This window comes from Arvicanthis niloticus, chromosome 30, assembly GCF_011762505.2.
Source record: "Arvicanthis niloticus isolate mArvNil1 chromosome 30, mArvNil1.pat.X, whole genome shotgun sequence".
NCBI classification, from domain to species: Eukaryota; Metazoa; Chordata; class Mammalia; order Rodentia; family Muridae; genus Arvicanthis; species Arvicanthis niloticus.
In genome coordinates this window covers 3,186,803-3,200,991 of record NC_133438.1, presented here as the reverse complement: position 1 = coordinate 3,200,991, position 14,189 = coordinate 3,186,803, and the positions used below count along the sequence as shown (strand labels likewise).

The following is a 14,189-nucleotide window of genomic DNA, read 5'->3' as shown; positions in this document are numbered from 1 at the left end:
AAGATGACAGGCCCCAATAACACAACAAAGTCCTGTTTCAAGAGTTATATTGACTTGGCGGCTGGTAGTTGAGTCTGGATGTGCAGCCTCCACTTAGGTCAGTGGGGGCGTGACTTAAATAGGGAGGAGGGAGAGTAAGGAGTACATAATTGACTATGCCCTCTGGGCTTTAGGTAACTCATTAATACGGAAATCTTTTGAGGCTGAAGCCTGTAGTCACGCCCTCTTTCTGTAGCCCTAGGTGACTACAAGGCTTAGATCAAATGGAGGTCTTAGACAGCGTGTTAGGACCCTGGGTTCTGGGGTCATGGTTGAACACCTGCCTTTTCCCCTTTGGGGACCGGGATCAAGGCTCATGCCATACCAAAATCCAAGACCCCCTTCATGGCCCTACACCTGACCAGCCAACCTTTTCCGGTAAATAGAACTTTAAAAGCTTCCAAGAATATTAAGATTTTACTTGTCCCCTGTCAGACAGTATATAATCTAGATTATATCATAAATCTGCACAAATGACCATCAGATAATGCAGCAAAAGCACAAACTAAGAACACATTTGTGAAACTGTTCTGATGAATATTTTAGTGTTCATAGACCAATTTCATGTTTCACAAAGATGGAAAAATGTTGGGATATTAGTCTCCTATTGTAATTAACAAATCTTATGTGCAGACACTAGCTGCCATTTATTCAACAATCTTAACCTAAATTGAGTATCTTTACTTTTGTGATTTGTACATTTACAATTAAGAAAACAAAATTCATAATCATACATCTGTGCAATTTCACAAGAGAAACTTTGCTTGGAATCTCGTAGATGAAGCATGAAAAAAATGTTTAAGGATTTTCAAAGGTCTACGCATTTGTAGAATTATGAATATTCTGTGTCTATACTGATTAATTTATCAAGAACTAGTACTGGGAACATGTGGGTGATATGCAGGCTGAAACTCCCAAGAACATTACTAGGTTATAAACTTCATGTTTTTTCTGATACAAAGAAATTGATTTTAGTTGTTATTGTAAGGGTTATGGTTGTTGTCATGTAAGTTTGTATTTGTTTCATATAAGCAGATATACACAATTTTTCAATATGTTTTTAGTGACATGAACAGTCATGGCCAGGCCTATATTGAAATTTGGCGTTTTCAACTAATTTTTTACACTTATTTTCCATTTTAAATTTCTTTCACTTCTTGGTTACTATTTTTAATTAGTTTCAATGTAGCAGATTTCTTTTGGAATTTTTACTATTTAGTTTTTTGATTGAACCAACTCTTCATTCTTCCTTCTGTCTGCACTTACTCCAGGTTATGTGTGTAATGGTGAGTTTGAGCTACACTGCTTTGGCTCACAGAGCATTGTAGGCACACACACTCCCAGAAGCTATTTGTATTCACTAAAGGAAGACACACACGGAGAAACAAACACACACACACACATGCACACACACACAACACAGAAAGATGATAGAGACAGACAGAGACAGAGACAGAGAGAAAGAGACAGAGACAGAGAGAAAGAGACAGAGACAGAGAGAAAGAGACAGCAGTTAATTTTAAAATGTCTTGGCTACTTCAAATGCTGGACATTTCTAAACCTTCCCCTGCTACTCCAAGCCCAGCTGCACAGGTGACCAGTGACTATTTGCCCCAATTCTTAGATGGCTTGTTGGTTTTATCTCCCGCAGCTTCTATGTCTCGTTGTATCTCACCACTTCCTGGGAATTTCTCCTTCTCCTCTCCAGACATCCTAGCCTGCACAACTCTATGGGCTCTACCCTACCTCCCTTTGCCAAGGCATTAGATTTTAGGATCTTTATTGATTGATCAAAAAACAGTTGACGACACAGAACTTTAGCATTTGGACTTTAGCATTTGATTCCCAATTGAATCAAAGCAATAAAACTAATCTCCAACATATGTGTTGCATGTACATTTCTCCTAGTCCGTTATATGTTTTCTTTAGAAGACTCTCATACAGGCTTTTGATCTCATTTATGGGCTAGATTTTAGGTTTGTGGATTGAAAACATAGTTATTCCCATATAATCACATATTTAAAATTTTTCTTGAGTTGCATAATGATTAAACATACAATTTACCCTATTTATTTATTTATTTATTTATTTATTCACTTTATATATATATATATATATATATATATATTTTATTTTTATTTTATTTTTTTTAATTTTTTTAATTTTTTTTTATTTTTTTTGCTTTTCGAGACAGAACCCTGTCTCTGTGTAGCCCTGGCTGTCCTGGAACTCACTCTGTAGACCAGGCTGGCCTTGAACTCAGAAATCTGCCTGCCTTTCACTTTATATCCTGATTGCTACCTATCCTTCTCTCCCCTTCAGCTCTGAGAGGGTGTACCACTCCATAGGTATTCCACCAACCCTGGCACTCACAGACCCTTAGGCAGGGCTAGACACACTCTCTTTCATTGATGTCAGGCAAGAAAGCTGGTGAGGGGATTGGATTCCACAGACAGAGAATACATTCAGGAGCACCCTATGGTGCTGGAAGATTGCAACACACAGGATGTCCTCATCTCTCTAACAAAATAGACCTGAGAGTGCACACATGCATGTATGTATATATCCTGTGACCTTGCACAAGAGATGACTCATAACTTAATAATATATACACTGTCACTTGAAGGATCATTTAAATGTGTTTTGTGCTCTTAAACAATTTTTCTTGTCTATGGCTATCTGTATTCTAAATGGTATTATTAATTTTTCATTATTCACCACTTAATATTAGGAAAAATATCCTTTAAGAATTGATGGATTTGAGGTTGGTAGTAGTCATTAAAATTGTCTTCCTTTATACTATGACTAGAACATACCAGCATACTCTTACAGCCTTGGATTATGCTTGTTAGTGCTGGTTCTCTCTTTTCATTGATTCTCACAGGCCAACTAATCTTGCCAATAATGCTGCATATACTATATTTATAAAGGCATCTTTCCAATTCACAGGTGTGTCCGAAAACTTCCAGCCATCTTTTTTTAAAGATTTATTTATTTTTTATTTATATGAGCTGTCTTCAGATACACACGAGAAGAGTGCATCAGATCCCATTACAGATGGTTGTGAGCCACCATGTGATTGCTGAGAATTGAATTCAGGACCTCAGGAAGAGCAGTCAGTGCTCTTAACTGCTGAGCCATCTCTCCAGCCCAACTTCCAGTTATCTTATAATAATGTATTGTATGTAAGTATGTATTTTGAGTTAAAATTGGTACTGACAGAAACTTCAAGAAAGTATTCTTACACTATATAGATTACATAAACTAAAGTCTATGCTGACATTCTATTTTTGCTCATTAATGAACCCTCTGATTTAGCCTCCCTGTAAATGCTTCAGATTATAATATTCATTTGTTTTCATCAGAAAAAAATGGGTCTGGCAATAATCTCATATGAATCATGCCAAGTCACAGGATGGAATTCTGGACTATGTCACTTAAAGTACTTTCCTTATTACAAATTGCAACTGGAATACTGGGAAATGTCTCTCTTTTTATCTACTATCTTGTCTACTACACAGAACATACATTAAAGCCCACAGATTTGATTCTCATGCATCTAACGGCATCCAATGCCTTGATAGTTCTCTCTATAGGAGTTCCCTACACAATGGCAGCATTTGGGATGAAGCAGTTTTTAAATGATTTTGGATGCAAATTGATTTTTTACTTTCAAAGAGTAGGCCGAAGTGTGTCCATTAGTACCACTTGTTTCTTGAGTGTCTTCCAGGCCATCACCATCAGTCACAGGGAATCCTGTTGTAAGGATCAAAAGGTAAAAGCTGCAAAGTACATTGGATGCTCCATTTCCCTTCTTTGGGTCTTGTCCATGATTATACATTTCATTTTCTTGGTATACATACTTGTGAAAATGACTAACACAACCATAACAAGAAACCGAGATTTTGAGTACTCTTCCACAGGATGGCATAATGAAATTACTGGCTTGCTCTATGCAGCATTGGTAGTGTGTCCTGAAATCTTCTTTTCTGTGCTCATTGCCTGGTCCAGTGGCTCCATGATTGTGATTCTGTACAGACACAAGAAGAGAGTTCAATACATCCACAGCAGTCATGTTTCCAGGAGAAACTCTCCAGAATCCAGAGCCACCCAGAATATTCTTGTCCTGGTGTCTACCTTTCTGGCATTTTATACTGTCTCCTCTGTCTTACGTGGCTGCGTAGCTCTTTTGTATGACCACAGTTGGTGGCTGCTGAACATCACTCGCCTCACTTCTCTGTGTTTTCCATCCTTTGCACCCTTTCTTCTTATGAGTTATCACTCCCTTATGTCCAGACTCAGTTTGTTATGGAATAAATTATCCTAATCTTATTATATAATATATAATAATATATTAGCTCCACTGGAGCTAATATATTATTGAGAGATTTTTCATCATCAGGGATATTTGATAATAAATTACCTGTGCTGTTGTTCTGTCTTTATCTGGTTTGACATCACAGGAATGCTAGCTTCCTCAAAGGAGCTTAGAATAAATTAATACAGTCATCATGAAAATCAGTTTTGTGGTCTCCCAAAATGTTAAAACTGTAACTACTATTTGACCCAGCTGTTATTTTTCTGGGTCTATACCCAGAAAATCCCATATCATACAACAGAAATATTTTCCTATCAGTGGTCATTGCTGATCTGTTTATTGAAGCAATAAAGCAGAGCCCTCACATATATCAATAAATAGACAAATCAAATATTAAATATTTCCTATATAAACTAGACTATAATTCTACTAGTGTGAAAGATGGAATCACAATATGTAGGAAAAATGACTGACTGATTGATTGATAGAATGGTTAATTGAATGATTGTCTGGTAATGGATAAAATCAAGACATGTCATCCAAACTCAGAATGAAAATGATCACAAGTTCTCCTTCATGAGGATTCTAACCTATAATATACTATTTTATACATACATATATATATATATATATATATATATATATATATATATATGAATATAAGTGTACATTCTGTTATAACATTTACAAAGTAGACCTAGAAATGGAATTTTAGGTGATAGGCCTGGAAAGTATCCAGATTTTATAGAAGAGGATCTAGAATAGTTATATTTCTCTATTCAACGTTTTTAATTTGATTTTGTTTCTTATGAAGAGGGATATAAAATATAATTGCTACCATGAGTGTGGAACATTAGAGCTCCAAGGCCTCATCATGTCTATTCTAACTTTCTAGAGTTCATTGAAATGTACAAAAATTTGTCTTGAGTAAGTATTGATTTATTGGTTATTTTATTATAGTTTTAATGGTGTTTATGTATTCATTACAATTAAGTGATTAAAATCTGAAATAAAATACCACCATATTTTTATCAAAGATACAGGGACTGTTCTATATATAGCTATCAGTAAATGTAATGTATCACACAAATGGACTCAATGGCAGAAATTATATGATTATCATGTTAGATGCCAGGAAATCTTTTTCTCCTAATATTTTGACAATAACTCTATTCTCATAAACATATCCTGACTATAGCTTTCCATGACTTTATTACACCCAGTTTCTCCCTGCTTTGAAGATCTACACTCTTTCTCTCATTACAAAACAAATGACATCAAAACATAGCAAAACACATTATAGAGAGATAAAACAAAACCATCCCACTGAAGTCAGACCATTACTGACCACCTTCAGCTGTGTTTAATGTTCAAAAGTGTCAACAATTTTTAAAAACAATACCATCCTTGGGTACAAACAGTAACACACAACTTTTCTAAAGATATATTCTGTTAGAGCCATATCCATAAAGTGACCACATTTGGGGAAGGAAATAGACAATGAGGAGGGAAGAAAATGAGAACAAAACCATGAAGGAAATAGAAGATTAAACCCCTTCAGTTGCTTTGGGTTGATGACCCAAAATGACAAAGGATCTAGTGTCCAAGTGTATGTATTGGGATGATAGGTCAATAGAAAATTCCTAAACTTGGGCAGCATGGAATATACAGTAAAATACAGAGGACATATTTTATAGTTATGATGTTAAAGAAAATTTCAATAATGACCACAAATCTTAATAATATAAATAATTAGTGGATATTTTATCAAAAATTAAAATATAACTGATAAGAAAGTTATAATACTACTCAGAATATATCTATAGTCTTATGATAAGGCAAAGTTTCCTCTATTTTTATCAGTTGAAAACATTTTTGGTTTAACCTAAAACTGACATCCTCCCAGCCTTACTCTGATTTTTAACACTCTTCATGGAAATTCCTATGGAAAATTACTCAACCATGTTCTAAAATCTTGTGGTCAAAATGTGTTCTTTTGAACTGCTTCTGTGCTTTACCTCATTTCTCCCTGCAGCCATAACCAGCATGTGGATGTTTTAGGCTTCTTTGCCTTTATTTCACCTAAAGTTTTAGTGTATTTTTTAGAAATTGCCTATCATCAACCCCTCTCACATTCACTTCCCAGTCTTACCATTGTCACCAAACCATGCAAGACAGTGCTCAGCACTCAAGCATATCAGGCAGCAGCAGAAGTTAGTTCATGCTAGGGGCCAATTAGTACATCCTAGGGCCAGCCCTATTTCATATTGACTTATTTCCTTGAAATCATCATTCCTCATCATATCTCCCTGTTGCCAGTGAAGGCAGCCCCATGACTCATTAGACAAGCCTTTTGCACTTGACACCTGCTGGCTAAGAAGACTCAGTAAGGGTTTAAATTCATCATTCTCAGTTGCACTCAGCTCTCTTGCAGTAATCTGTTCTCTTGCACCTTTGCCTTTAAATTGCCCTGCAAAATGAATTCTAGACAGCTTTCTTCAGGCTTCATAATGTCCTCTGTATATACATAATTTCAGGGTTCACCATTTGATACTGCCTAATCAGTTTGGATACCTTCCCTAGAGAAAATTATATTCTCCTGCTCTCAGCAATCTTTCTGTGCAGTAGGTCTAACACTCAGAACAAAAAGTCTCTTTACAGAAGATCACTGGCACATTAAGAGATATCTTGACTCCCAGGAGCTCTGGCATAAACAGGCTCACAGGTGAGACAACTTTCCATGTCAATACTTGGCCTACCTGGGACCCCAATGGGGCCCAGTAGATGCAGGACCTATCTGCAGAGATACAAATTTCTTCTAGCATACAACACTGCCCTGGGAAGATTTGGCATTCCAGAACTCCTCCCACACCAAGAGATAGCTGGACTCCCAAGAGTTCCATCACAACCAGACTCACAATCTCACAGAGCAATCTCTCTAGACTCTCTCTCACACCCAGAGACTCAAGGTACATCATAGCCTGACTCACAGGAGAGACAGACTTCAGTCAGACATCACAAGGCCAGTTAACACCATAGATAAGCAAATGACAAGACGGAAGCTCAAGAACATAAGCAACAGAAATGAATGCCAATTGAAATCCCTTGAATAAATAAAAAAACCCCACAATCAAACAGGTGAACACATTGAACAAATCCATCCAGGATGCAAAAACAGAAATTGAAACAATAAAGACATAACAAAGGGAGGCTTATGAGTGATAGAAATCCTAAGAAAGAGATCAAGGGTTACAGATGTAAGCAACACCAGCAAAATACATATGATAGAAGAGAGAATCCCAAACATATAAGAGACCATAGAAGATATTGACACAACAGTCAATCTACAAAGTGCAAAAAGCTCTTAACTCAAAACATTCAGGAAATTCAAGACACAATGAAAAGGCCAATCCTAAGAATAATAGAAATATAAGAGAGTGAGATTTCCAATTCAAAGGGTCAGAAAACCCTTTCAACAAAATCATAAAAGAAAAAATTGTTAACCTAAAGAAAGAGATGGCCAAAAAAAAAAAAAAATACAAGAAGCCTACAGAACACTAAGTACATTGGAAAAGACAATAAATCCCTTCCATCGCATACTATTCAAAACAATAAATACACAGAACAAAGAAAGAATACTAAAAGTGGCAAGGGAAAAGGGCCAAGAAACATATTAAGGTAGACCTATAAGAATTACACTAGATTCCACAGTGGAGACTCTGAAAGCAAGACTTGGACAGATAACATGCAGATCTTAAGAGAACACAAATGCCAGCCAAAGCTACTATACCCTGTAAAACTCTCAAGCACTATAGGTGGAGAAACTTAGATGTACCATGACAAAACCAAATTTATACAATATGACTCCACTAGTCTAGTTCTACGAAGGATTCTAGAAAGAAAAATCTAATACAAGGAGGAAAACTTTACCCAAGAGAAATAAAAAAATTAATAAACTCACCCCAAACCCAAGAGAACCACACAAACATGCTACCACCTCAAACAACATAAATAATAGGATCAAACAATCATTCCTTTTAATATCTCTCTACATCATTGGACTCAGTTCCACAATATAAAGTCATAGGCTAACAGATTTGATATGTAAACAGGACCCAGCATTTTGATTCATACAAGAGACACACTTTGGTGACAAAGAATTTCCAAGTAAATGGTCCCAAGACACAAGCTAGAATCACCATTTTATTATTCAATAAAATAGACTTTCAACCAAAAGTTATCAAATGAGATGGGGAAAGACACTTCATACTCATCAAAGGAAAAAAAACCCACCAAAGGAATCTCTCAATTTTTAACATCTATGCTCTAATATAAGGGGGCCCACATTTGTAAAAGAAACATTAGTAAAGCTCAAAACACATATTGAACCTCACACAATAATAGTGGGAGTCATCAATACTACATTCTCTCCAATGGACAGATCATGGAAACAGAAACTAAACAGAGACACGGTAAAACTAACAGAAGTTATGAATCAAATGGATTTCACAGATATCTAGAGAACATTTCACCCTAAACAAAACAATATATCATCTTCTCAACATCTTATGGAGACTTCTCCAAAATCAACAATACAAGACTCAAAATATACAAGAAGATTTAAATAATCCATTCATTCTGTCAGATTGCCTCAGACTGAGGCTGGTCTTAAATATACTCCATATACTCCAGGAAACTGAACAACACTCTATTTATTGGTAACTGGGTCAGGAAAGAAATAAAGAAAAAATAAGATACTTTCTATAATTAAAAAAAATGAAGGCATAGCATACCTAACCTTATGAGACACAATGAAAGCAATGCTAAGAAGATAATTCACAGCACTCAGTGCCTTCATAATGAAATTGGAAAAACCCTACACTAGCAATTTAACACATCTGAAAACTCTAGAACAAAAAGAAGCAAAACACACCCAGCAGAATATATGGAGATGTAGCTGCATATGTATATATATGGAAAGGAGCACTGCCTTTCTATGTATATTATTGCAACATTACTCAATACTTCTGTAGAGAAATTTTCATGCAGCCACATGGCTGCTCTATCAAAGCATTACATCCAAGGACCTTCTAGGTCTCTGTGATCCAACTGGGATGACACACCTTTAATACCTCTGGCAAGAATACAAACATGCCATTAGTACATAGCTTTAATCTCTAACAGTGTCATGTTTGTTGGAGAAGGGAGTAGCCCTTTTGCAAGTGATAACTAATTGAAAAGCAAGCAAAGTGATTAATTAGAGAAAAATTTGACAAAATGAGTATGAGATTGGATTTACCAAATTCTCATGAGATCAGCACATGAAGCAGAGATCTTAACAGAGCAGCACAGAGAAAGAGAGAGGTGGAAACAGTTTTACTGGGACCCTTTTATAAAAGAAGGTTTATTTGAAGACAGAGGGAGCCAGGGAATGAGAATTAACAAGAAGGTTAGACGAGATTGAAAAGTTAGTATTAGGCTAGACAAAGCAATTCTGTGATAAGCTAACAGGATCCAGATTGTATCAGTCAGCTTTTAGAGGAGTTTGTCCCCACTAAATTTGAGTTAACCTTCCATGCAAAGTTCACAAAGTGCTAGAAGTGTGAGTGTATTCAGAAATCACTATCTGAGATTACAATAACATGTTGTAAATAAAAGTTGAATCTGTATACTATAGTATGATATTGAAGGAAGAAGAGCCACCAAGCTTCATATTCATGAAGTAGAAGTATCTCTGCTGTCCAGATTTTCTTGTGGCAGAAAATGCTGTGTAGGTTTTGTAGGAATAAAAACAGCAATGTTCTGTCTAAAAGGTTTACCCAAAATACTTCAGTACTGACCAGACAAGAAAGATGTGTCCATTGGCAATGTTGGCTTTATTGCCATGGGGTAGCTACATGTTCCTGAACACATTTTAGTCCTATTTCACAGGAATCAATGTCATGCCTTGTCCTGGCCAGCAGGGCATTAAACAGGGGTCTGGGGAGTTCACCTGGAAGAGAAGATGGGGGAGAGGCAAACACAAAGAAAGGCGATCTGTCTATAGGCTGATCAAATCACACTTTTTACTTTTTCACACAGGGGTAATATACCTAAAAATGCAGGATGTGGGGGAAGGGGATGATGCAGGAGCATAAGTGTTTAGGGGAAATACAGATATCTTTCAGAACAGAGTATCAGCTTGGTGAAGCTTCAGGGGACAGGTCACTCCAACTCCACCTATGATTCACTTGTCCCTATGGAAGTTAGGGATAATAATAATAATAATAATCCAACAAGGTTACTTATCTACAAGGTCTATGACTAGAGCCTGGCAACTGTCCATCAAAGCTGCTTGTTTACAAAAGCTTCCAGCCGTCTGTTTCAAGGCTTTTTTCACAGAGACCCAAGACTTTGCGCTAGCAGGCTGGCTTTCAGCTTATAGCTGATTCCAGGCCTTCAGTGTGCAAGCAGAGATGCCCCTGACAATGCCTGACCCTGTAATCTTTGGTAAAATTACATGATTTAGACAGTTATGTGCTTAATGTAGAACACATTACAAATCAATAATAAGAATAAAAGTCTGAGAGTGCTCAACCCTAAGTTGGATGTCTGTGTCACCATCCTCTCACTCCTGCTCCTATAAATTATTGAAAGTAAAGTTTGGTTTTGTGCTATTTATCAATTAATGAAGTGTTTTGAAGAATATTTAATGTCTAGAATAATTTTGCTTTTCTTAACTATTTATAACATAACTTATGATTTGTACATTATACATCTTGGTAATATTGGTATATTAAATAGGTATTACTTCCTTTTCTATAGCTCTGAACAAAATATCAGAAGGCAAAGTTGATGTGAAATTTGTTTATGGTCACACTCCTGCTATGGAGCCTGCTTATGCACTTGGTACTTTTCATAGTTTATATAGCTTGGGGCCTAGACTCAAGGCTAGTGGTGCTGAAGGAATAAGAAAAGGACATTTTCACAGACACGTATAAATGCAATTTGGATTGGTGGTGTTCTGCCACTGAAATTTGAAACATCATATTTATTAGGTACAACAGAGGACAAAGTGATAGTATTTGTCCATATATGTTTTGTAGATAATCACTCTTGAGCTGTTAATATCCATGATGAGGAATTCCCTGGTTGGTAGTCTTTTTACACCCTAAACAGAAATTCATAAACACTCATACACAGAATCTCTAGAAAATCTTTTCTCTGCCTTTTGTATCTGGCCAGTTTGGATGGATTTACCCTCTACTACTTTATCATGTGCTAGTTTATTGTTTTTTTGAAACTATACCAGTATATGTTTCAAGCAGAAACTTTGCAGAATCCATAGCCACCCAGATCATTCTGGCCCTGGTAGCTACCATTCTGGCATTTTATACTGTTTTCTCTTTCTTACAAGACTGCATTGCCCTTTTTTTTTATAATCCCAATTGGTGGCTATGAATATTACCAGCCTCAATCTGTGTTTTCCATCCTGTAGACTGTTGAGGTCTACACTAGCCACACATTGGGGCAGCCAAAATAATGTTGGGGGCCACACTAGCCCCATGTTGGGGCGGCCAAAAAACGTCACAGCCCAGACAAAATGTTGAGGCCCGGGCCGACTCACGTTTGGGCGGCCACTGTATCCAGGCCCAAGCTGCTGCTCTGGTCTTCCGGTCGGGGTTCAGCAAGAGCGAGGGTGAAGGCAGACTTGAAGAATGGAGACCAGACAGGGTGTGATTCAATCCCGTTTATTCTTCAGTCTCTCTTCCTCTAAGTGTCTCCTTCTCTGTCTCCTCTATCTGCTGTGTCTGATTCTGTCTGGAGCCAAGTGTCTTCTACCTGATGTCTGATGTGTCTGATTCTCTGATCTCAGTCTGATTCTGATCTGTTCTGTCTCTGCCTTTTATATGTCTCACTTCTAAGCCACGCCTTTTGTTCATACCTTTAATCATGCCCTTAGGTCTTGTCTCTAACTCTGATCTCTATACTTCTAAGTTATACTCTTAAGTTACACACCTTTAATCTCACAAACTTTAATCTCACGCACCTTTAATCTCAAGGTATCTAAACCAAGATTATCGGAGCGTGCTCAGCTGTTGTAGGCTATTGTAATCCAAGTCTCATGTCAGGGTATATGGCTCAAGATGGCTGCAAAGCTGATAGCTGCTTTCTGCTAAAAATCGGCCCCCAACAGTAGAACCTTTGTTCTTATGACTCATTACAGTATTATGCCCACATAATGTTTTGTCTGAATATGGAATACAACTTCCTAATTTTACATATTCCAATTATACATTTTCAAATCACACTTTTCTTCAGAAGTACAGTTCAGAGAATTAAATTAGTAGTACCTTTACTTTTTTAAGATTAGTCAAAATCCTTGGTGGAGTTTGTCATGTGGTTAAATCAGTAGACTACGTGAGCTGAACATATTTTGTAAGGCAAATTTCAATTTTCAACTTGCAGATTGAAATTCTTTGCCCACCTGATGTACAAGGAATCCAGAAAATAAAAGATTCTCAATAAAAATCACCTTCCTAAAAAAACATAATTTTTAATGATTTTTTTAGAATCCAGTCATTATTACCTATCCCTTCTGCCTTCCAACAAGTACTCATCTCTTTCTCCTTTTCTGTCTCCAAGAGGATATCCCCAGAACTCCACACACCCTCGCACCCCTCCAGTCTTCACCATTCCCTGGGTACTCAAGTCTCTCAAGGGTTAGGTGCATCTTCTCTCATTGAGGCTAGACATGACAGTCCTCTGCTCTGTATGTATCATGGGTCCAGATCAGCTAGTGTATCCTGCCTGGTTGGTGGCTCAGTGTCTGAGAGATTTCAGGCATCCAGGTTGTTGAGACTGCTGGTCTTCCTATGGGGTCACTTTCCTCCTCAACTTCTTTCAGTAATTTTCAAATTCAGCCACAGGCATATCTGACTGTAGCCCAGTAGTTCAGTGTATCTGCTTCCATCTGAGTCAAAGGCTTGTTGGACCTTTTGGAGGGCAGCCATGCTAGGCTCCTGTTTGTAAGTACATCCTAGCATCAGTATAGTGTCAGGCCTTGGAGCCTACCCTTGAGATCTGTCCCAATTTGGACTGGTCAATGGACCTCCTTTCCTTCAGTCTCTGCTCCATTTTTATCCCTGCAGTTCTTTTAGACAGGATCAATTCTGGGTGAGAGTTTTTGACTTTAGAATGGCAACCTCATCCCTCCATTTGATACCCTGTCTTTCTACTATACGTTCTATTCTATATATTCTACACGTTCATAGGACGTCCATATTCTTAATAGCTGAATAGTATTCCATTATGCAAATGAACCACATTTTCTGTATCCATTCTTCTGTTCTGGGACATATGGGTTGTTCCCACCTTCTAGCTATCACAAAAAAGGCCACTATCACATACTGGAGCATTGCATATGGATATACAATCAAAATGTAACAACATCCCCAGGGAACTCAAAGGCATTATACCCAGGGAACCATACAGGCTGACTGCAGCTCTTCACCCCTACCTCAGCTCCTCCAGCTACAATGCCCAGTCAAATCTCTACCTCTGTAACATACTACAAGCTGAGGCCTCCCTTCTTCTCTACCTCATCTACAGTGGAACACATAGACATTCCCCTCCAAACATCACTCCCCCAACTCGCTGTACTTTCCCAGCCCCCAGCTTCAACTGCCATTCCCTGGGAACCCACAGACCAGTCCAAATAAGAGAGAAGGGAGGATAAATTTAGATCTTCAACTCACCCTGTTGCCAAGTCAAATCCTCCAGCCTCATGCTGGTGCTTCTCAGTCTCTACCCTCAGTATCAGGATGTTCAGAATTGATAGCTCATCTTGGTG

At 37.5% G+C, this 14,189-nt stretch overlaps 2 protein-coding genes across 2 annotated transcripts in view; one reads left to right on the top strand and one right to left on the bottom strand.

The window, feature by feature from the left end:
* The window catches only part of LOC143440773 (vomeronasal type-1 receptor 4-like), a 96,917-nt gene that overhangs the window by 38,855 nt on the left and 43,873 nt on the right, over nt 1-14,189 (bottom strand). Inside the window, exon 5 of the mRNA XM_076927552.1 lies at nt 1,718-1,741. Within this exon, the coding sequence (XP_076783667.1) occupies nt 1,718-1,741 (24 nt within the window). The remainder of the gene's footprint in view (nt 1-1,717; nt 1,742-14,189) is intronic.
* On the top strand, nt 3,440-4,366 carry LOC143440770 (vomeronasal type-1 receptor 4-like). Its single transcript, XM_076927550.1, has one exon. It carries the CDS (start codon nt 3,440-3,442, stop codon nt 4,364-4,366), a length of 927 nt encoding a protein of 308 aa, XP_076783665.1.